Source organism: Monodelphis domestica, chromosome 1 (genome assembly GCF_027887165.1).
Source record: "Monodelphis domestica isolate mMonDom1 chromosome 1, mMonDom1.pri, whole genome shotgun sequence".
NCBI classification, from domain to species: Eukaryota; Metazoa; Chordata; class Mammalia; order Didelphimorphia; family Didelphidae; genus Monodelphis; species Monodelphis domestica.
The window spans coordinates 508052952-508073956 of record NC_077227.1 but is presented as its reverse complement, the minus strand read 5'-3'; the positions used below and the strand labels follow the sequence as shown (position 1 = coordinate 508073956).

Sequence of the window (21005 nt, the reverse complement as noted above, 5' to 3'; positions counted from 1 at the left end):
ATCTGCATTGTTTTGGAATATTATCAGATTCCAGAGAAATAAGTCCATTCAGGGAAATCCAGGATGTGGTCTCAGAGCATCTGGACCTACCTGGCATTCTGACTAGGAACAATCTAGCTCTTAATTGTTTTATCATCTTAAAAATATCTGTTGGTGGATAAAGGGAGGGAAGGAAGAGACCTGGACTCTTGTCCTGCTACCAGCATCTCCCCAACTTAAAATCCCAGTGGATAGAGGTACCCAGAACTCACATCAGAGGTGGACCATTCCCTATAGTTCAGACTCAAAAACTCAAATCAAAATCAAAGGCATTCCTTGTTGCTTTGTTTGGGTTGTTTTTCTCTTTTCTCCAGGTTTAATAGCTTCCTTGAGTTGTTGGTTACTTCTACTTCTAGACAATTGGAATGTTTTCACATTGACAATATACTCAAATTAGGGAAAAGGTAGGGTAAGGAGGACTGTTTCAAGTTTTCATGAGACAATTGAAGAGATCTCATCATGAATCACACAGCACAAAGACAAACCAACAACCAAACACCAAGCACAGCCCAGCTCTAGATGTATTTTTTCTTGAGGTACCAATAAGCAAAGTATCCCATCCCTCCCAGGGAACCCATAAGGAAGGATGCTCCAAAGAAGGATGGTGGTTTCCGCTTAACCAGCCGGAATGCATTGGGGATGACAGCAGAGAGTAGCGTGGTATGTATGTCCCCAAGGACTTTCCGGAAGGCAAAGCGTCTCTGGACCCTCTCAAAGAATGACTGCAGGTTGGGCCGGCTGCCATCTTCCCAGTATTTTTTTGACAGTCCCAAGAATTTGAGGCGGTGTAAGGTGGCCCCGAGGAGGACATCAGCCAGCGTGAAGACACAGCCACAAAGCCACAGCTCACATTTCTGCCCTGGGGAGTAGAGGGAGCAAGATCTTGTTAAAAAAAAAAGTCAAACTCATACTTTTCTGTCCACCAAGCAGCCTCCTTTTCCTAGTCTCTATTAGCATTGATATGGCTCTCCCAGGATCTCAGGCTAAAAACTTCCTTTGTTTCCTAGAACATTCTTTACTTTTCACACTCCTTGCTCAGGACTCTCGAGTGGCTTCCCACTTTCTAGTCTAAGCCTCTTAGTCTGATATCCAGGGTACATGACAGATTGTACAAACGTTAATTTTCATTACTGCCCTTTAGATTTTCATGAAGGCAGCCACGTTGTTCTTCTCTTTGCTTCCTAAATACAATATATGCACTCCCTCTTCTGAGGCTTTGCTTGACTATGGTCCCATTTCACTTGTCTAAGCCCTACATGTTATTCAAGGCTGAATTCATTTTATAATTCCTCCAGAAAATTTTCCTAATTGCTCCATCCTGTAGTCATTGCTTTATCCTTTGAATTTCTAGGACTGAAAGCTTTATCTCCTCCTTGTCTTATACCTTTTGAGCAGTGTCATACACATAATGGGGACTTAATAAATGTGGGTTCTTTAGGACGCCTCCTCTAAATCCAGTCACCATCAAGTTCTTGTTGATTCTCCCTTTCCATTGTGTTTGCCACTGCGCCCTCCTCTCCACTGAGAGGTGCAAACCTTAGAGAGTGATTGGCAGGAGCGTGTGACTAAGGGTCACATGGGAGCCTGAGCTTTGGGATCTGGGAAAATTCTGTGCTCAGTGGTTGCTTCATCTCAGAGTCTGCTCTCCTGGAAGGACCTAAGGCTTGAAGAGGATTTTCCCTGTGATCAACAGAGGAAGGAGGTTTTCTGGATCTGGCTGCTGGCAGCATCAGTGAGATCTCTGGACCTACTTGGACATCTACCAACTGAAGAACAGAAAATGGCCCTATTTGATTGGATTCCTGGTGTGAGACTTGGATATTAGAAAGTTAATGCTTAGCTTAGTAATATAGTTTAGATAATTAATAGATATTAGCTTTTAAATTAAGTATAAGTTTACTCCTAAACCCATTTTCCTTCCTACCCTTCCCAAACAATAAATCTGAATTTTTATAATGTTCCCTCTTGTTCTTTCCTCACCCCAAATCCTACCATAACACCATCCCCCACACAACCAAAGTCACAACAATGCTCAGAACTAGCAGTGAAGAGAATACAGAGAGAGAAGAGAAGAGGGCCAAGAACAGAGACTTAGGTAACAAGTTAAAATCACAAAAAGAGACCCAACAAAGGATGCGCTCCCAGTGGATGGGATGGAAAAGGAGGGGGAAAAAAAAGAGAAAGACAGTATTTGGTCCTGCTAATAGGGGTAAGCCCCAAGGAGATACAAGGCAGAAAGAGGTTTTATATACACAAAAATATCCACAGCAATATTTCATGCTAGCTCAAGAACTGGAAGCAAAATAATATGCCCACTGATCATGAAGTGACTAAAAAAAATGGTGGTATATGAATGAATGGATAATTTTTTAAAAAAAGCAATTATTAAGTCCTTACAATGTACAAGTCACTGGGCTAATACCAGGGGATACAAATAGAAAAGTGAGAGGGTGCTTGTAATCAAGAACCATGGGACCATATATTTAAAGCTAGAAGTTCTTTTAGTCCTGTTCCTTCATTTTTATAGATGAGGAAACTGAGGTTTGAGGCCACATAGTTGTAAGTATCAGAGCTAGAATTTGAACTCAAGCCTCTGGTGTCTGACTACCTCTGTACTAAGCTGCCTTTTAGCCATTCACATTCTAACAGGGGAGATAATAGATATCTGAGGTTTCAGCTGATTATAATGGAATATAACTTGGCCATAGGAAAAAATAGATATGAAAAAGTCAGGAAATCATGGGAAAACATATATAAACTGATGGAATGAACTGATCAAGTAAGCAAAAATAGGAAAAGAATAAACATAATGATTTCAAGAATGTAAACAGAAAGAACAAAAACTGAAATAGAATGCTGGGTAGTTATAATGATCAAATTTGACTGCAGAATAGTAAGAGAATATGACATAGGGTAGCTGAGTGGCCCAGTGGCTAGAGAACCAGGCCTGGAGACAGAAGGTCCTGGGTTCAAATGTGACCTCAGACACTTTCTAGCTATGTGACCCTGGGCAAGTCATTTGACTCCAATTGCTCAGTACCTACCACTCTTTTTGTCTTGGAACAGATACTTAGTATCAATTCTAAGATAGAAGGTCAGGGTTTTAAATTTTTTTAATTTAAAAAGAGATTCCCTTCTTTGAAAAGGTAGGGGGTCTTTGGATATGTAATAATCTATATGCTGTCACACTTAGTTGATATGTTGAACTATTGTTTTTCTTGAACTATTATCTTCTTTTTATAATGACTAAAAGTGAGGAGTACACAGAAGATATTAGATAGGGACATGGTAGGTATGAGCAGGTTGCAGCATAAAACCAATGGGGAATTTTAAAGAACAGGGACAGAAGATGTGAAGAAAATGTATAACGGTAAGAGAAGGTGGGCTGACTATGTGTTAAGGGCAAGGACTGAAAAGTGGGCCTCCTGATTATGTCAATGGTGTCCTTATGAGGAATGGAAGAAGGTCTTCAGATTATTAGGTAGGCTTTTCATTGGAACTTGCAGGAAGACATGTTCAAGAGTCCCATCGTATAGGAGGGAAGGGATGAGTTATGATCTGGGTCACTGGTGAGAACATCCAAATTGATTACATCAGGGAATTCATTTCAATATTTTGAATAAAAATATTTGTAACAAAAAGATAGGGATTGCAGGGTAGGGAAATGAGAAAAATTGGAAATCGAGGTCATATGAAAGCAAAAAATATCAATTAAAATGAGAAAAAATAGAAAAGAAAAAAGATAATATTAGGTCTCTGAGAGAATCTAGAAGGAGAGGATATTCATTCCATGATTTTAAAAACTCAAAGAGCAAAGAGGTTAAAAAAGATGGTGGCTAAAAACAGACTATTGAAAACAAAGAGTACCAACTGTTACCTTTGATAGAATAGTTTCAGTAAAGAGGAAACCAGATGACATCAAGCACGAGATTGGATGATATAGCAGAAAGAATACCAGTCTTAGAGTTAGGAGTCTGACTTTGACACCTACTTATTCTGTGACCATGAGTAGGTCATTTCCCCTGACAGATCCTCAGTTTTCTAATTTGTAAGATGGAAATAATAGTATTCACATAATCTACCTCATGGGGTTGGTGGGAAAGCATTTTCTAAAAGGTGCCAGAGAGTGCAATTTGGAACTATGCCCAAAGGGCATTAAAAGACTGTCTGCCCTTTGATTCAACCATAGCACTGCTGGGTTTGTACCCCAGAGAGATAAGGAAAAAGACTTGTACAAGAATATTCATAGCTGCGCTCTTTGTGGTGGCCAAAAATTGGAAAATGAGGGGATGCCCATCAATTGGGGAATGGCTGAACAAATTGTGGTATATGTTGGTGATGGAATACTATTGTACTAAAAGGAATAATAAAGTGGAGGAATTCTATGGGAACTGGAACAACCTCCAGAAATTGATGCAGAGTGAAAGGAGCAGAACCAGGAGAACATTGTACACAGAGACTGATACACTGTGGTACAATCGAACGTAATGGACTTCTCCATTAGTGGCAATGCAGTGATCCTGAACAACCTGGAGAGATCTATGAGAAAGAACACTATGCACATTCAAAGGAAAAACTGTGGGAGTAAAAACACCAAAGAAAAAACAACTGCTTCAGTACATGGGTCGAGGGGATATGGCTGGGGATGTAGACTCTAAATGGACATCGTAATTCAAACACCAACAACATAGAAATAGATTTTGATCAAGGACACATGTAAAACCCAGTGGAATTGCATGTCAGCTATGGGAGGGGTGGGGGAGGAGTGGGAGGGAAAGAATATGATTCTTGTAACCAAGGAATAATGTTATAAATTTACTAAATAAATTAATTTAAATTTAACAAAAAATTAAAAAAATTCAAAAAAATAAAAAAGGTTGATGAGAAAATAAATAAATAAAAGGTGCAAGAGAATCTTAGAGTTATTAACCACAGATAGAGATATCTTTTCCAAAAAGTTTGGCAGGAAGGGGATAGGATGGTAGAAAGATGAGGCAGAAGGGGAAGGAGAAGAATTTTTAATTTTTTAGGACTGGCAAGATCTGAACATGTTGATTGGAAGGTGGGGAGGAGACAGTGGAGAAGGGGAGGTTGAAGATGCAGGAGAAAAACATGACTGCTGAATCAAGGTCCAGGAAGTGGCAGGAGAGGATGTGCTCAGAGAAGATTCAGCAGCCTCCTTGAGAACAATGGCTATCTCCTCTTCTGCAATGACAGAGAAAGCAGCTAGGGCAAATAATGAACCTGAGAGGTGTTGAGTAAAGGAAGGAGAGGGGGTTGAGAGAGCTCATGAAAGATGGTCCAAGACCTAAAGACTGGTACCTATAGAGTAACCTCTCTCTTGTTTTAAAAAGCTCTAAACTCTTACATGCCGGTCTAGGATCTCGCTGCTCTATTAATTAAGCTTAGTTTTTCCTTACACACAATGTAAATCCCTTCTTTAATGCTGGAAACCCATTTCCAGAATGTCAATGACCATGGACAACAACTATTCTCCATCTTCCCTATGAGAAGTCTTTATTCTACTAAACAATGAACATTGGTTGGCAGCCAGTCTGGGGCAGGTGCCATGTCTAGTTAATCAATGTCTTCAAAAGAGCTGTTGGAGAGAATGAAGGAAGAGAAAGATGAGGACGGAGCTGAGGGTGCCCAACAGCTGAACCAGCCAGTATCTCCCAGAAAGACAAATATATGCCAGTTTGGGGGTCTTTGGTTTTTTTTTAATCCTTCCCATTTTTCTTAGACTCAACACAAGATATCAATTTCAAAGCAGGAGAACAATAAGAGGTTAAGCAATGGGGGTTAAGTGAATTGCCCTTACCTTCCATCTTAGAATCACTACTATGTATTGGTTCAAAGGCAGAAGAGCGGTAAGGGCTAGGCAATGGGGGTTAAGTGACTTGCTCAGGGACTTGCTAGGAAGTGTCTGAATCTAGATTTGAACCTATTGTAAAATTTGAACCTATTTCCTCTGACTCTAGACTAGTGCTTTTTCATTTGCACCAGAAATCTGTCAGGGGTTTAGGGGGGAGAGAAGAACCAAGCGTAAAATTGAAGAATAAGTGCACCTTGGAAAGGAGGAAGGAAAACATCATGATCCTAGGCACAGATATGGGAATAAGCCTGGCTTGTGTGAATAACAATGAAGATATGGATCTGGCTAAAGGGGAAGGCTTATGCAGAGTGGGGCCAGATTTTAGAGGAACACAAATGCCTGCTGGGAAGTTTTCTGTTCTAATATCACTTCTATATCTGACATTTTATATTCTGTATTCTAAGGGTCCTCCCACCTCCAATGTTCTTTATTCTAGGTTCTAGTATATCTTCCACTTTTGACATTCTATGCTGTAAGAGATCTTTGAATTCTAAAATTTTGGGAGGTTTAAAATACCATCTTCTATGTTCTAAGGTCTCTTTCAACCAGATAGAAGAATTCAGACTTATGCTATGAAATTGGTGGATTTTTTAGGATCAGGGAAACGTAAGATGAAAGAATTGCCTTTGGAAGACGATGCAAGATGGATGGATAGGTAGATAGAGAGGGAGTGGTAGAAGACCAAGACTTCCTATGCTTTGAGAACTTTAGTGGAAATGCATAATTAATACATTTTGAAAGAGAATGCACCCAGACAGACCCAAGCTGAGCTGAGCTGAGCTCTGAGCCTTTTTTTCTAACTCATGGTAGAGTTTTAAAATATATTTAAAATATCAAGATTATCTCTTTTCTACTTTCTCACACCCACCCCATTTCCACATACCATGGACCTACCCTCATATTCTAGTTTCCTCTTCTCCAGCTCAGCTTCAATTTGGTCCAGTACCATGGCCAGTTCCCCCAGGATTTTCTTCAGGTAGTTGACATTGTCATGTTCCAAGATCTTGGCCTGAGGATAACCAGAACTAAGTGGTGAGGCCTTAAGAGACTGAGCTTCCTTCCCCACCCCCTGCTTATTCCCAAAGCCCACTTCACCTATCTTTATTGGATTTAAAGGGATAGAGACTTTAGGAACTAAGAAAGTAGACTAGAATCTTGGACTTAAATTCAGAAAACCTGGGTTGCAGGTCCAGGACTACTTCTTACTAGCTTTGTGACCTTGGGTAAATCCCTTCCCCACTTTGGCCTCAGTTTCTGCATCTGAAAAGTTGGATTAAATAATCTCTAAATTGGGACCAAGTAGATAGAGAACCGGGACTAGAGTCAGGAAGATATGAATTCACTCAAATTTGGCCTCCAACACTTTCTAGCTATGTGACCCTGGGTAAATCATTTAACTTCTGCCTTGGTTTCCTTATCTAAAAATGGGGATAATAGTAGCATCTGTCTTCCTAAGATTGTAAGGTTTGATCCTAGGTTGTAAGGATTAAAAGAGGCATTGCAAAGTGCTTTGAAAATACTATACAAATGCTAGCTGTTCTGATTATTATTAATCCAACTCCTATATCCTATGTCCTATAATCTGAGGTTCAGATAACAATAATAAAAATAATAGCCAACATTTAGATATTGTGTACTATGTACCAGGCACTGTGTGCCAAGTGCTTTATAATTATTATCTCATTTGATCCTTACAACAACCCTATGAGAAAGGTGATATTATTATCCTAATTTTACATGTGAGGAAGCTGAGGCAAACAGATATTTAGTTACTTTCCCAGAGTCACACAGTCCATTGTCTGAGATCAAATTTGAACTCGGGTCTTCCTGACTCCAGGCCCAGGACTTTGTCTACCATGCCACCAGTTCTAATATTCTGTGTCCTAAAGTTCCTTCCAGTTTTAATGTTCTGTGTTCTAGGGTTTCTTCCAGTCCTGTCCTCTTATGCTTGGTGTTTATAGGTCCCTTCTAGGATTAACATTCTATAGTCCTTTACAGCTTTGGTATATCTCCTATCCACTATTGATTTACTATACAATTAGTATGTACCCAGTGTGGCATTAGTCATTAGGTGATGGGGACACAATAGAAGAAGACAAAGCATATGAGAATTATGTAGACTTGTTGGGAAGATAAGACTAACATGCATGAAATAATTAAGGAACATATGTGTTTTGTTTTCTCAAACTAGGTTATAAGCTTCTGATGCCAAGGATTACATAATTTATTTCTTCTGTTTCATTTTCAAAACATAATTCGGGATTGGGCACATGCTCAGAATTAATAAGGAATTATTAGATAATGTTTGAATCAGTGAGTGAGTGAATAAATGGTAGGCACCAAGAGACTGATGTGAGGAATAAGGGCCCGAATCTCTTTAGAGACCAGTTCTGCCCAATTCTTTTCAGAGAGGACCTTGGGAGGCACTGCTATGATAACTAGCTGCCCATAGGACCACAGATTTAGAGCTAGGAAGAACCTTAGAAGCCATAAACTACCCTCATTTTACAGATAAACATCTGAGATCTAGTGAGACTAATCACATGCCTAGAGCCATACAACTTGTAAGTAAGGTGAGATTTGAATCCAGGTCTTTAGTCCAGTGACCTACTAGCTATGCCATGCTGTCCAGGACTCACTTTAGTACTTTACGTGATTTTATAATTGATCTCTTCATAAACATAGAGAGTAATTCTACCATGCGGTAGGAGACTGTTTTATGAGATCCCACAACCAAAAAAAATTCACCTAGTGGCCAAAAGACCATAATCTGCTCATGAACCTTCTGCACAAATTAGTCCTTGGATGACAGACCCAAAGTCCATCACTTGCCCATATGTAAGGTGTTTCTACTTTGGAAGAGTCTGCCAGTATTTGCACACCACTGGCTTAGTCTTCAGGAACTCAAGAACACCACATCATGGTGAGACAGGTAACAACAACAACCTCAACAAGAGCTAGCACTAATATAGCCCTTTATGGTTTTTACATTTTATAAAATTTATAATTTACATATATAATTTTATTTGTGGATAACAGTATACATAACATATTTTTAATTTCTAATATAATTTAATAATTTTCTACATATGTGAACTTTATAATTTCAAAATTTATAAATATTATCTTTTTATCCTCAGCAACCTTAGAAGGTAGATGCTAGTATCTCCATTTTACAGATGAAACAGGTAGAGGTAAAGTCACCTTCCCAGTGTCACACAGCTAATAATCTAAAATTGTATTTTAATTCAGGTCTCCTTGACTCCAGTTCCAAAGCTCTATCCTGATGAAGATTTTAAGGAAGGTTTACTGCCCCTACTATCCCAAAGCCTCTTCTATGCTTTGATGGTGGGAATCAGACACACACAGGTAGCTCATTGTCTTCAGAATCATAGATTCCTAGAATGTTATGACTAGGATGGATCTTAGAACACAGAATATCAGAACTAGAAGAGGCCTTAAAACATAGAATGTTAGAACTGGAAGGAAGCTTGGAGATCATTTTGTAGACTCCCCCAATTTTCCTAAGAATAAAACAGATCAGAGAAAAAAAAGCCACTTGCCTAAGATCACACAACTTTTTACTCCCAGAACTCATATCTATTAACCATCCTGACTTCCCCATTCCCAACAACTAAGCCAGTGGTTTCATTTAGAGGGCTTTGGATTCCACTTGAGACACTGCTCGTTTTCCAAAAGTCTAAACCTCTCATTGCAGAATTTCTCTGGCCTATATTTCTTTCCCTCTTAAGGACATGGAAGGATTATTTGTAAGTGTGAGTGTGTGTTGGAGGTGTGGGGGATTCAAATGACTCACCATGAGTTTCTTCTGTTTGGAAAGGTAGGGCTCTGATAGTTGAGGCTCTTCTTCATGGTCCAGTTTCATTAGATCAGTGGTGGCATTCGCTAAATGTCCTGAGAAAAGAAGGCAGGCAGATCCTGTCCCCTCACTCCCTCCAACATCCCACATACAGATAATACTAATAATTCATGTTTTGGTATCATTTTAGGATTTAAAAGGAGATGATGCCATGTTATCCCTCTTAAGCAGGTAGCACAGGTATTGTTTCCATTTTACAGGGAAGAAAAGTGACATAAGTGAAAGAATTGGGGATGTATATGCAGCCTGGAGAAGACTCAGGAGAAATATGACTGCTGACTTTAACTGTTTGAAGGTCTGACAGGGAAGAGGGAATAGTATTGTTCCTTGTCCTCCAGGGCAGAGCTAGGGGAAGTTACAAAGAGGCAAGTTTGGGGCTCCTGTCTGTGTAATAGACTGGTTAAGAGGCAGTGAGTTTCCTGGAGGAATCCAGGATAGTGCACAGTGCAGAATGTTGTAGAAGGGATTCTTGCCCAGGTATTGATTGAACTAGATGACCTCTGGAGTCCCTTCCAGGTTAAAGATTCTGTGTCCAAGGTCATAGAGGCATATAAGCTAAATGATAAGGAAATAGGTTCTATTGCAGTGTCCCAGACGTACTATGTGTATTGTTTCCTTCTTTTTTTTTCAGTAGACCCTCATTGCTATCTAATAATAATAGCTAATATTTACATAGTGCTTGGTGCTAAGCACTTTATGATTACTATCTCATTAGATCTTCACAACACTCCTGAAATATAGGTATTATTATTATTATTTCCATTTTATGGATGAGGAAACTCAGAGAAACAGAGTTAAGTGTCTTGCCTGAAGTCACAGAGCTAGTAAGTGTCTGAGGCTGAATTGGAACTCAGGTCTTCTTGAATCTAGGCCTAGTGTTCTATTTACTATGCCACCTAGTTGCCCACTATGTCTATATAGAAGGCACCTGGCTGTCTCCCTGGTCCTCCTAGATTTCCCAGCTCTACTGCCCAGGCAGTAGGATACAGAGAGAACTAGGTTAGCTACGTTAGGAGTCAGGAAACATAGCTTTGCCTCCTGGAAGCCTATGGAAAGTAACTGGGTTTCTCTAGCCTTAGTTTCATTAGTGTTCTCTATGACAAGAGAACTGTACTTCCTTCACTGGTGGAGATTGCAACCAGTATAAAGTACCATATAAATATGAGTTATGTTTAGTAATATTTAGCAAGAGTAATAATCATAATAGAAATAAAGAACAATATCCCTTCGTATTCCAGAGACTACTGGAGATGGCCTCTAGAACTTTAATAATTAAGAGAAGAAATAACTGAAAGCAGACTTCAGTCTGATCTTCTCCATCCTTGCCCCCATACACAAACATACAACTACTTTCTTTCTACTCCTTCCAACCCATAGAAGAACTGAATGAAACACATTGTTCCCACTTTTCAATCAATGGAGAACACGGGCCAATAGAGAGGAAGGGAAGAGGGATAGGAGATTTAGAATTGAAAGGGGCCTAAGACTTCAATTAGTTCAATTCCCTCATTTTTACTGATGAGAAAATGGAGGCCTAATGTAGGCAAGTGACTTCGTTAAGGTCACCAAGGCTTGTTTGAATCCAGGTCCTCTGGGACTCTTTCCACTATACCATGGGTCTCAAAGTGTCTTCCTAAATGCAGACATCAAGTGAAGTGGGTTGTCAAATATCTCTTAAGCATCATAATTTTTTACCTTGCCCCACTTAGTTTACAGTGGTTTCCCTTACTTTGCCTCTGTTGGGATTACCCCTCTTTCTCTTCCCCATGTTACCAGGAGAGGGAAGCCTCTCTCTCTGCCTCTCTCTGTCTCTCCTACCTCCTCTTCTTTTGTCTCTCCCTTCCTTACCCAATGTCTTTCTTCTTCATTTGATGGGATCAGAGTAGGCAGAGTAGAAGAGAGAATGGCTAATCAGGCTCAGAAAGGAATGAAGGAAGAACAGAAAGAAGCAGGAGGGGAGCATCTGGATGGCTCAGTGAATTGAGAGTCAGGCCTAGAGACAGGTCCTAGGTTCAAATCTGGCCTCAGACACTTCCCAGCTGTGTGACCCTGGGCAAGTCAGTTAACCCCCATTGCCTAGCCCTTACCACTCTTCTGCCTTGGAGCCAATACACAGTATTGACTTCAAGGCAGAAGGTAAGGAGAAAGAAAGAAAGAAAGAAAGAAAGAAAGAAAGAAAGAAAGAAAGAAAGAAAGAAAGAAAGAAAGAAAGAAAGAAAGAAAGAAAGAAAGAAAGAAAGAAAGAAAGAAAGAAAGAAAGAAAGAAAGAAAGAAAGAAAGAAAGAAAGAAAGAAAGAAAGAAAGAAAGAAAGAAAGAAAGAAAGAAAGAAAGAAAGAAAGAAAGAAAGAAAGAAAGAAAGAAAGAAAGAAGCATGAGCTAGCACCATGAAGAAAGAGCAGTTCTGGGGAAGGATATGATCTGAGGAGCCAAAAGATGCCTTAGAGATCATCTAATCCAATTCTCTCATTTCCCATTTTACAGATGGGGAAACTGAGGCCCAGCAGCAGTAATGATTTGCTGATGGTTATACCAGTACTGAGTAGTAGGGCTAGTATTCAAGCCCAGGTCTTCCAGATCTAGTTCTGAAAATCCCAAGGGATTACAATGTGTATCCAGTCTAGGGTAGAGCAAGGGGGAATATGAACATATAAACACTAAAAGCCTGCAGAGTACAAATCTTTAGTCAGAGGAAGGGATGTTTCGAGAGATAACTGCAGGTGACACTAACATGGAGAGGTTTAGGAGTGAGGGACTTTCTATGGAAGTCACTCAAACTTTAGCCCTAAAATGCTAAGGCCACTTATTTGTTCATGAGATCAAAACTCTACTGCTGGGAGTAGTTAGGAGGGAGTCAGAGGTGTGTGGCATCTCAGGATCCTGAAGTCTAGGACCTGGACCAGATGGAATGCCCCGTGGGAGAGGGCCTGGTCCACTTGCTTGGTTCTTATTGCTGAGGAATGTAAGCGTTCCATTGCCTTCTTGGCTCACCCTACCCAGCCTACTGCAGGTTCTAGGGAGCACCTCTGCAGCTCCTACTTCCTGGCTATATTAAGCTTCGTCAATGTTTCATGAACGTTTGAAGGTCAAGAACACCATTTTCTCTTCAGGCGGTCACTTGGGGCAGTCACCTGCCCCCGCTCAGGGTTACTCAGCATAGGTCTGGCAAGGGAGGGAAAAGAAAGGAAAACCCTGGAGGAGAAAGGCTCCCTTTGGGCCTGTCCGGTGATTGATTAGTGGTATCAAGCTCCCTCAGGCGCCTGGCACTGTGGGTCCCAAGGTGACTGATCAGTTTCCTTGCCAAGGTGACCTGCCCTCCTTCTCGCCCTGGTGGAGAGGGTGGCATGTCTGCTCTGGTCTTCACATGTTCTACCGGACTCTCTACAATGGACCCTGGTAAAAGCAGCAGCAGCAGCAGCTTTGGTGGAGGCGGAGGAGAGGACTAGGGATATAACTCATGACTGGACACAACCCAGAGGGTCTAATAGTGATTCTGGAAAGGACTCAGTCTGGAATTGGGGGAAATAGGGCAGAGAGCAGAAAGACTTTTTTAAAAGTACAATAGAGAAAGGGAGGAGGGAGAAAGGATCAGAAGGAGACAGAGAGGGAGGGGGAGAAGAACCTAAAGGGGTGGAAAGCAAAAGAAAAATAAAGAGATAGAGAAATGAGTCAGTAGAAAAAAGGAGGGGAATCAGGGGGTGAGAGAGATGGGTAGGAAGGGAGAAGAAACAAGCAAATGGAAAGCATTGACGCTCAAATTCCTGACTCCTCCTGCTGGGCTAGACTTGCCTAGGCTGGCCACTTACTGCGAATCTCGGCCGTAGCATACTTAGGGATCATGGAATCTGTGGTGAGCTCGGGATGGAGGATGCAGCCGTGGGTATAGGCGTCCATGGGGAGGGAATCCAGCAGCTCACGGTATTGCAGGACCCGGCCATGAAGCAGGCTGCCAGCCTCAGGTATCAACTGGGCCACTTGTTCTAGGATAGGAAAGAAAGAAGGAGCAGGGCTGGGTATAGTCCACAAAGATGCTGATTTCAGAAGTCTCCCTCTGTCCGGTTTCAGGGGAGAAAGGCACTACAACCCAAAGTGTATGTCTTGGGTTCCTTGTCTCAGTCCTAGGCCTAGGGGGATCCCCTTTTTCTTCCCTTAGGCAAATCTCATTCCCTTTGAACACCATCACTTGGGAGAGCTCGAGACTCCTCGGGGCTCCTTGGTGGTTCCAGCATTCCTCAGCATCAGCTTAGGAAGGGACTTCTAGAACATCTAGACTAACCACTTCATTTTACAAAGGAGGAAACCGAGCAGAGAAGAGGGTTTGCCCATCGATGGTCACATAATTAATGAGTAGCAGATCTGGGACTTGGAATCAGTACTTCTAAATGACAGGTTAGAGCATCTTCTGTCCCACAGTCACCCTTGCTTGCTTGGGAGCCTCTTACTCTGGTACCTTTGAGGAGTCCTTGTGCCAGAGATGATCAAAGGAGCTTCCCACCGAGAGGCCCTTAGACCTCCAGGGAATCATCGGGTTTAGAGATAGAAAGGTTAGAGAGCTAGAAAGAAATCATTTCATTTGGGGGTGCTTGACTTCTTTGTGTGCCATAGGCCTGGTGAAGCCTATGTACTCCTCAAAATCATGTTTTTAACATGTAAAATAAAATACACAGGATTAAAAAATAATACTGAAATTCAGTTATTAAAATATTTTTAAAAATAAAATGTACTGACAAGGTTAAGAATTCTAGACCAACTCTTGCCTTTGGCCAGTGTAGCTAATTGAGGACCAGACAGGAGAAATGACTTTTTCCAAAGGTACCTAGCTAGTGAGTGGCAGAGACCTTGTTGTTACCCATGCTCCTATGTGCTCGTGGGCTTTTCTATGAAAAACAGGTAGCCATACCTCCAGTGAAGGTGCGCTCCAAGTAGTCTATGATCTGGTCATAATCACTGATGATGTTGTCTCGGTGAATGATGACGGGTACCTCTTCGCCCAGGTTCAGACGCATGAACCATGGTTCCTTGGGCTCACTCAGAGGCAGGCTGACATCCCGCTCGTCACAGGCTAGCCCCTTCTCTGCAATCACCAGTCGTACCTGGGTGGGGGTTGGGGTGGAGGGGCTCAGAGGGGACAGGGGCATGGGAAGAGCCCGGACACACACAGGGGGAACTCTGTTCAGGGGAGATGGGGGGCATGTGGGGAGGGAGATAACACACAATAGGGTGTAATACTGGTTTGGGGGGTGTGAGCTGGGAGATCCTGGCAGGGACTTAGGCCCCCAAATTCTGTGCTCATCCTCCTGAGGCTGGGCCCAGTCAGCTACAAGGAACATCTTCACTATGTTCTGTCTCAGAACTACAGACCATTAGAACTGGAAGGGACATTAAGACACAGAACTGTAGAGATCCTCCAATTCAACTCTCGCATTTGACAAAGGAGGAAACAGAGGCCCAGAGAAGCTAAGCCCAAGGCTGAAGGCTCATTAATCAGAGACTGAACTCCTCACATTTTGTGCCAGGTAGGAGGAGGAGGCTTGTTCTGGCTGTAAGCCTGTATGTAAATGTCTGCCAGGCGAAGCAGCACTGTGGGGCCGAGTGTGAACTCTGCGTGGGAGGATCTGCTTTTCTCTAGGTATGACTGTTCCTGTGTGTATATGCCTCTCCATGCACTCACGCACCTGCATGTGTAGGCACACTCGAATATAAACACGAGCTGTGTGTTCTAGGTGGGTTTGTGCACATTTATGACTGTGGATGTGTCTGTGTGCCCAGTAGTCCAAAAGGCATAAGGCAGTCTTGCTTATCCTTCTCACTGCTTGCATGGGGAATGGTAATGAGGGCTGGGAGAGCTGAGAGAAAAGATTTAAGTTCCTTCAGAGTACTTTCTTGGAGTGTTATTCAGTCCTTTCCAAACTGGCCCAGACACTGTCTCCTCTTCCTCCCCGGTGGTTCCAACACCACTGGACAGAAAAGCAGCACTTGAGTTCCCGTTTAGAAGGCCACAGCATTAGATTTATATTCCAAGGGATAAGAGAACTCTAGCGATACCACACAGGGAGAGTAACTCCCATAATTGGGACATATGGGGAAGTCCTAAACTGGGAGTCAGGAGCCCTGGATTCAATTCCTGGATGTCCCACTGACTCATTGTGTGACCTTGGAGCCATTATTTCCCCTGGGCTTCAGCTTCCCTGTCTGTGAAATGGTGTGGCCAGACTAGAGGACCTCTAAGATCCCTCCTAGTTATGCCATTCTATAATTTTTATAAAGGGCATGACATTTGTGCAGTCCTTTACCCCAATGACAGTCCCTCCCTGGGCCTTGGTTTCCTCATCATAAAGTGAGGGCACTGGGCTTGATAATCTTTAAGTACTAGACTCCTGGAAGTGAGGGAGGCTGGGGACTGAGGGGGAAGAAGGAGCCACTGATGTTTTATTTAGGGAGAATGACTTGGGTTAAATTTTGCTAAAAGTGTGAGGTTGCCAAAGAAAATCTCTTTTGAGTCAAACTGTAGGCCAAAGGAACTGGGAAATCTAGCTGGAGGTAAGGAAGGGCCATCAGGTTTACCTGCACAGCTTTGCCATCTTTGTTGAGTATGGGAAGAGCTAGTCTTAAACGGAAGTTGGAGGAGCTCTGAGCAGGGATCCCTATCCCTTCCTGAAGTGAGAAGAGTACTGGACTCCTGAGTTAGAAGATCTAGATTATAGAAACAGCTTTGCCACTTACTACCTCTATGACCTTTTCAAGTCATTTCATGTTTAGGGGCTTTAATTGTCCTAATTGTAAAATGAGAGAATTGAATAAGATTATAGTTAAGGTCCCTTCCAGCTCTAAATTCCTCCATAACCTGACTCTTTCCTACATTTCTAATCTTCTTATTCCTTTTACTCCCAACCCTATCCCACATACTCTGCAGAGCAATGACACTGATCTCCCTATTGTTCTTTGTACTAGATGGCCCAGGCATTCTCTCTTGACTCCATCTCTTGATTCTCATAATATTAATTTACTATTTGCCTTGCATAGAACACTCTCCTTCCTTAGTTTTTCCTCCTAGATTCCTTGGCTTCTTTCAAGTACCAGATAAAAACCCCACCTTCTGATTTCCTTCTGTATATCTTGATCTTGGGTAGTTCTTAGCTAGCCATAGTTGTTTGTTTGTTATTCCCCTCTCCTTTCCTTTGACCATGAGCTCCTTGAACTCAACAACTGTTTTTGTCCTTTCTTGGTATCTTCTGCACTTTAAATGGTGTCTTTGCATAGTAAGCACTCAATAAAATGCTTGTTCACAAACTTCTGAATTCTAAGAATCCTCATGGCTCTAATTCAATTCCATGAACATTTATTAAGTACCTATTGTGTGTAAGGCACAAGGGATCCAAATAATCTATGCCCTCACATTCTATTTTTTGTATTCCAAGATCTCTTCCAGTTAAAACATTCTATAATTTCATGGATATCTTTCCAGATAGTTTTCACTATTAGTGACTCATTCCTTTGGCTTAAGTATCTCTCTCTCCAGGATCCTTTGGCAAACTGCAAATCCTTCCTATCGTTATCCCAGGGAGAGAATATCCACTCCCTGACTCTTTAGAGAGGCTGAGTGTCTCATATTCTTTTTTGCTGAAGAAAAGAGCACCTGAAAGTACCGAGTCACTGGTGTGGGGGGATACAAAATGATAATAGATCACTTTTCTGTAACAGGGATTAGTATACACATTTGGTGTAGCATTTCATTGGACCTTGAAGATTGCCCAACCTTCCAGAAGCCCTATTGAAAATGAAAAAAAACCCTAAAGACTACAAACCATTATCAACTTAAACTCCTTAATGGGACTAGAATGATCAGATTTTAGAGCTTGAAGGGTCCCAGGACACATTTAGTTCAATCCCTTTATTTTACACATTAGGAAATCAAGGCCCAGAGGGACCCACTGATTTGCTCACACAAAGAGGCAGAACCAGGATTTAAACTCAGTTCATCTGACTCCCAATTCAGTTCTCTTTCTGTAATATATCACAGCTGCCCTCTCAAGTTTATGATGCTTTTAAATTGTAAAGGTTAGTGCTGAAATGGGACAGTCCAGACACTGGAAAAGTAAGGGAAAAGGGAGTTGTGAGCATTGAGTGTTTATAACTGAGTCCCTGCTCTAAGTAAGGGCTAAGGAGTTTGATTAAGGTTGGAAAGTATATGTAGGAACACAAAGAGGAGAAGCAAGGGACTCGTTCCTTAGGGGACCAGGAATGCAAGAACTGGCACCTGTCAGAGTTCTCTGTTCCCATATTCAAAGTTAGGGTTAAGAAGCCAAGCTTGGCTCATCTCTCAGCTAAGCTGCCCCAGTAGCTCTGGCCATGGTGCTGAACATGAGGAGTATCTTCAGTCTTCCCTCCCACATACTTTCCTAGCATTCCCCAGAACCTGATTCCCAGTTAGTCAACAACTGATTGTGAGAGGCTCTCAAGGTCCCCCTTCCATCCCTAGAACCACACTGTAGTCTGACCCCAAACCAGCACCAACTCTTAGAGGAACATCTACCTAAATGGACATAGAGAAGAAGTGAGATATTATGGATAGAGAAGCAGACTGAGAGTCAAGAAAGCTGGGTTCTAATCCTGACTCATCCATCAACCTGCTGTATGACCTTGGGCAAGTCACTTCCCCTCCTCAGTATCCAGATCTATAAAATTGAGGTGAGGGGAGAGTTAAATCTCTAAGATCCTTATTAGCTATGCAATTCTTTATTCACTCCTCTTTCTTCATTGTTCTTACCTACAGAAGTGAAAGAAGAGCTATTCCTCCTTCCTCTGATTCTCTGGCCACTCCCCTGCACCCTCTACTACATATTTTTAGCCCCTGGATTTTACTCAAGAAATTGGTGTTTTTGATGCTCATTTTCGGGGAAAGTATGAGGCCCAAAGGGTTAATGAATTGTTAAGGGTGCCCTGTACCTTTAAACATGCCTGCCTAGCTCAGAAAGGGCCCAGCAGGCCTTGAGGAACTGTGACAGGCTCAGGAGGGTGGGGAAAATGAGGGGAGAGGGTTAACTCTTTCCTTCCCAGTATGGAAGCATGCTGGAAGGGAAGAGGAGTACACTCGAGGTGGTAGAGGGGCACTGACAGCAGTTCCAGAAGCTGGGGGCTGCTGGGCATAAGGCAGTTCCTCAGGTATCCCTGAACAACCCTTATTCTGAAGCCAGGGTCTTAAGGATCACTAAAGGATTTAAGAATTAAAAGGAATCTTAGAATCCAACCCCTTTACTTTACCAGATGAAAAAACTGAGGCTCAGAAATGGGAGTGACTTGCCTAAGGTCACAGAGATAGTAAGTGGTAGAGCTGAGATTTTAACCTGACTCTGATTCTAATTCTCATTCTTAAAAAAAAAATGATTCCATGCTACTTTCAGAACCCAGGCAACTTTGAATCCATTGGTTCTAGAGGTGAGTAGGTACAGGGGGCGCTGAACCTGGGTGAGTAGGGCAGGAGAAAGGTGGCTCAGTGAAGTCCCTAACCCCCCAGGACTGGAAGTTGTGACCCCTTGGTTCCGATCCTAGCTGTGTTACCAATTCATTATATGACCCTGGGGAAATCATTGTCCTAGGTCTTAGTTTCCCCATTTGTAAAGTGAGGGGGGTTGAATTAAATGGTTTCTGAGAGACCCTGTAGCTCTAAATCTGTGCAATTGGGGTGCTTGGAAGCCACAGATACTTGCTCCACTCACCCCCTCCCCATCTCACCCTACCATCTCTAGTTCTGTGGAAGAAAGGTTGGAGCTAGGCTGGGCTGGGCTGGGCTGGGCTGGGCTGCAGTGTCTGGGACAAAGGATGGTAGGGTCTGCTATATCGGGTCCAGAGAAATGGTAGCTTTTCCAGCTGAGTCCCTCAGCACCCTTTCTTTCCTTTCTTCCCCCTGATAACCTCTGACAGTAGATTTCTTGGCTGTTTTCTTTGTCTCTACTTGTCTGCTTGGCCCCATCCCCCCTGGCCCCATTCTCAGTCTCTCCCTGGGGAGCAGAATAGCCAGGCATCGGGGACAAGCAGGTCTCAGACACTGGGAGTTGGGTGGGTGAGTGGGTGGGGGACAGCTGCCTCCTCCACCCCGAATCCCCAATTGCAACTATAACCTGCCAAAAGAGCCAGGCTAGCTGCAGGCTAGGGCTGGAGCGCCCCGGGGAAACCCATGGTGTTTACTGTTCCTTGGGGATGAGGACGGGGAAACTCGGACACTCCTCCCCCCACCAAGCTCAGGTCCCATCCCATCCCAGGCCCCCTGAGCCAAGAGGCTAGAATGCCCAGGCTTCTGGGTTCCCCACTCCCACTGCCCTCCAGAGCCTGCCTCCTGCATGTACCTTCTGGGAGCTGAAGGACTGAGTCCAGTGGTAGAGAACCAGGCTCTCCTTGGCCCACTGGGAGGGGTCAGCTGCCTCCTGGCCCTCCGAGGCCTCCGGAGCCTTCCCTGCATCACTCTCCAGTGCCGAAATGGGCCACCAGCTACACTTGGTGGGAGTCAGGTTGTTCGGCGTCGCCATGACAGGCTGAGCTTGGAAGGAAAGGGGGAAGGAGGCTTCCTAGCGGTGGCACTAGCAGCAGCACTCACAGAGCATCACATGGCCTCTCCGAAGCCTCTGTTGTCACTGGGGCTCCAGGCTGGAATCTCATTACTCATCGGGGGGCTCCGGAGGGGCCTGCGGGGGGCCTTCCCCGGCCCCACCCTGGAGGGGGTGGCTGTCGGGTCACTGCAGAATTCAGCACCGTGCTCTAGCCCAAGCCCAGAGCCGGCCCCAGCCGTTCTGCAAGACACCTGAGAATCCCCAGGGTGCCTGGGAATTTGACTTATGATGAAGAGATATCATCCCGCCCACTGGGGAAGGGACCTTTACCTCTTCTGTCTAGGACATAGCTGGAGATCTATAGCAGCCTGGAGACCTGATTTAAGTCCTATTTCTACCAATTATTTGCTACGCGACCTTGAGCAAGTCATTTAATATTTCTGAGCCTCAGATTTCTCATCTGTAAAATGGGACCTTTCCAGCATTAACATTGCTTGTTCTAAGGGCCCTTTTATTTCTGATATTTCTGTCCCTGTCCATTTTAACATTCGATGAGTCTGGGAGAGGGCCAGATTCTTGTTCAAGTAGCATAAGGGATTTCCTGATGGTTGCATTTGAGTATCAACTGGAAATCCCCCCCAAACTCCCCCAATTTACAGAGGCAGCAAG

General features: G+C 43.1%; 1 protein-coding gene across 2 annotated transcripts; it reads right to left on the bottom strand.

Annotated features, from left to right (window-relative positions):
* Window positions 1-322: 322 nt before the first annotated feature.
* On the bottom strand, window positions 323-20743 carry GDAP1L1 (ganglioside induced differentiation associated protein 1 like 1). Of its 2 annotated transcripts, none has more exons than XM_007475809.3 (6): window positions 20136-20743; window positions 14693-14961; window positions 13599-13772; window positions 9732-9829; window positions 6809-6923; window positions 323-898 (listed from the first exon to the last, which is right to left on the bottom strand). In XM_007475809.3, the coding sequence occupies exons 1-6, from the start codon at window positions 20246-20248 to the stop codon at window positions 555-557; spliced, it is 1113 nt and encodes a 370-aa protein (XP_007475871.1). In that variant the 5' UTR covers window positions 20249-20743; the 3' UTR covers window positions 323-554. The 2 variants fall into 2 exon arrangements, with proteins under 2 accessions (XP_007475871.1, XP_001369676.1); XM_001369639.4 differs by having other exon boundaries at window positions 14693-14885; window positions 20136-20726.
* Window positions 20744-21005: the final 262 nt, after the last annotated feature.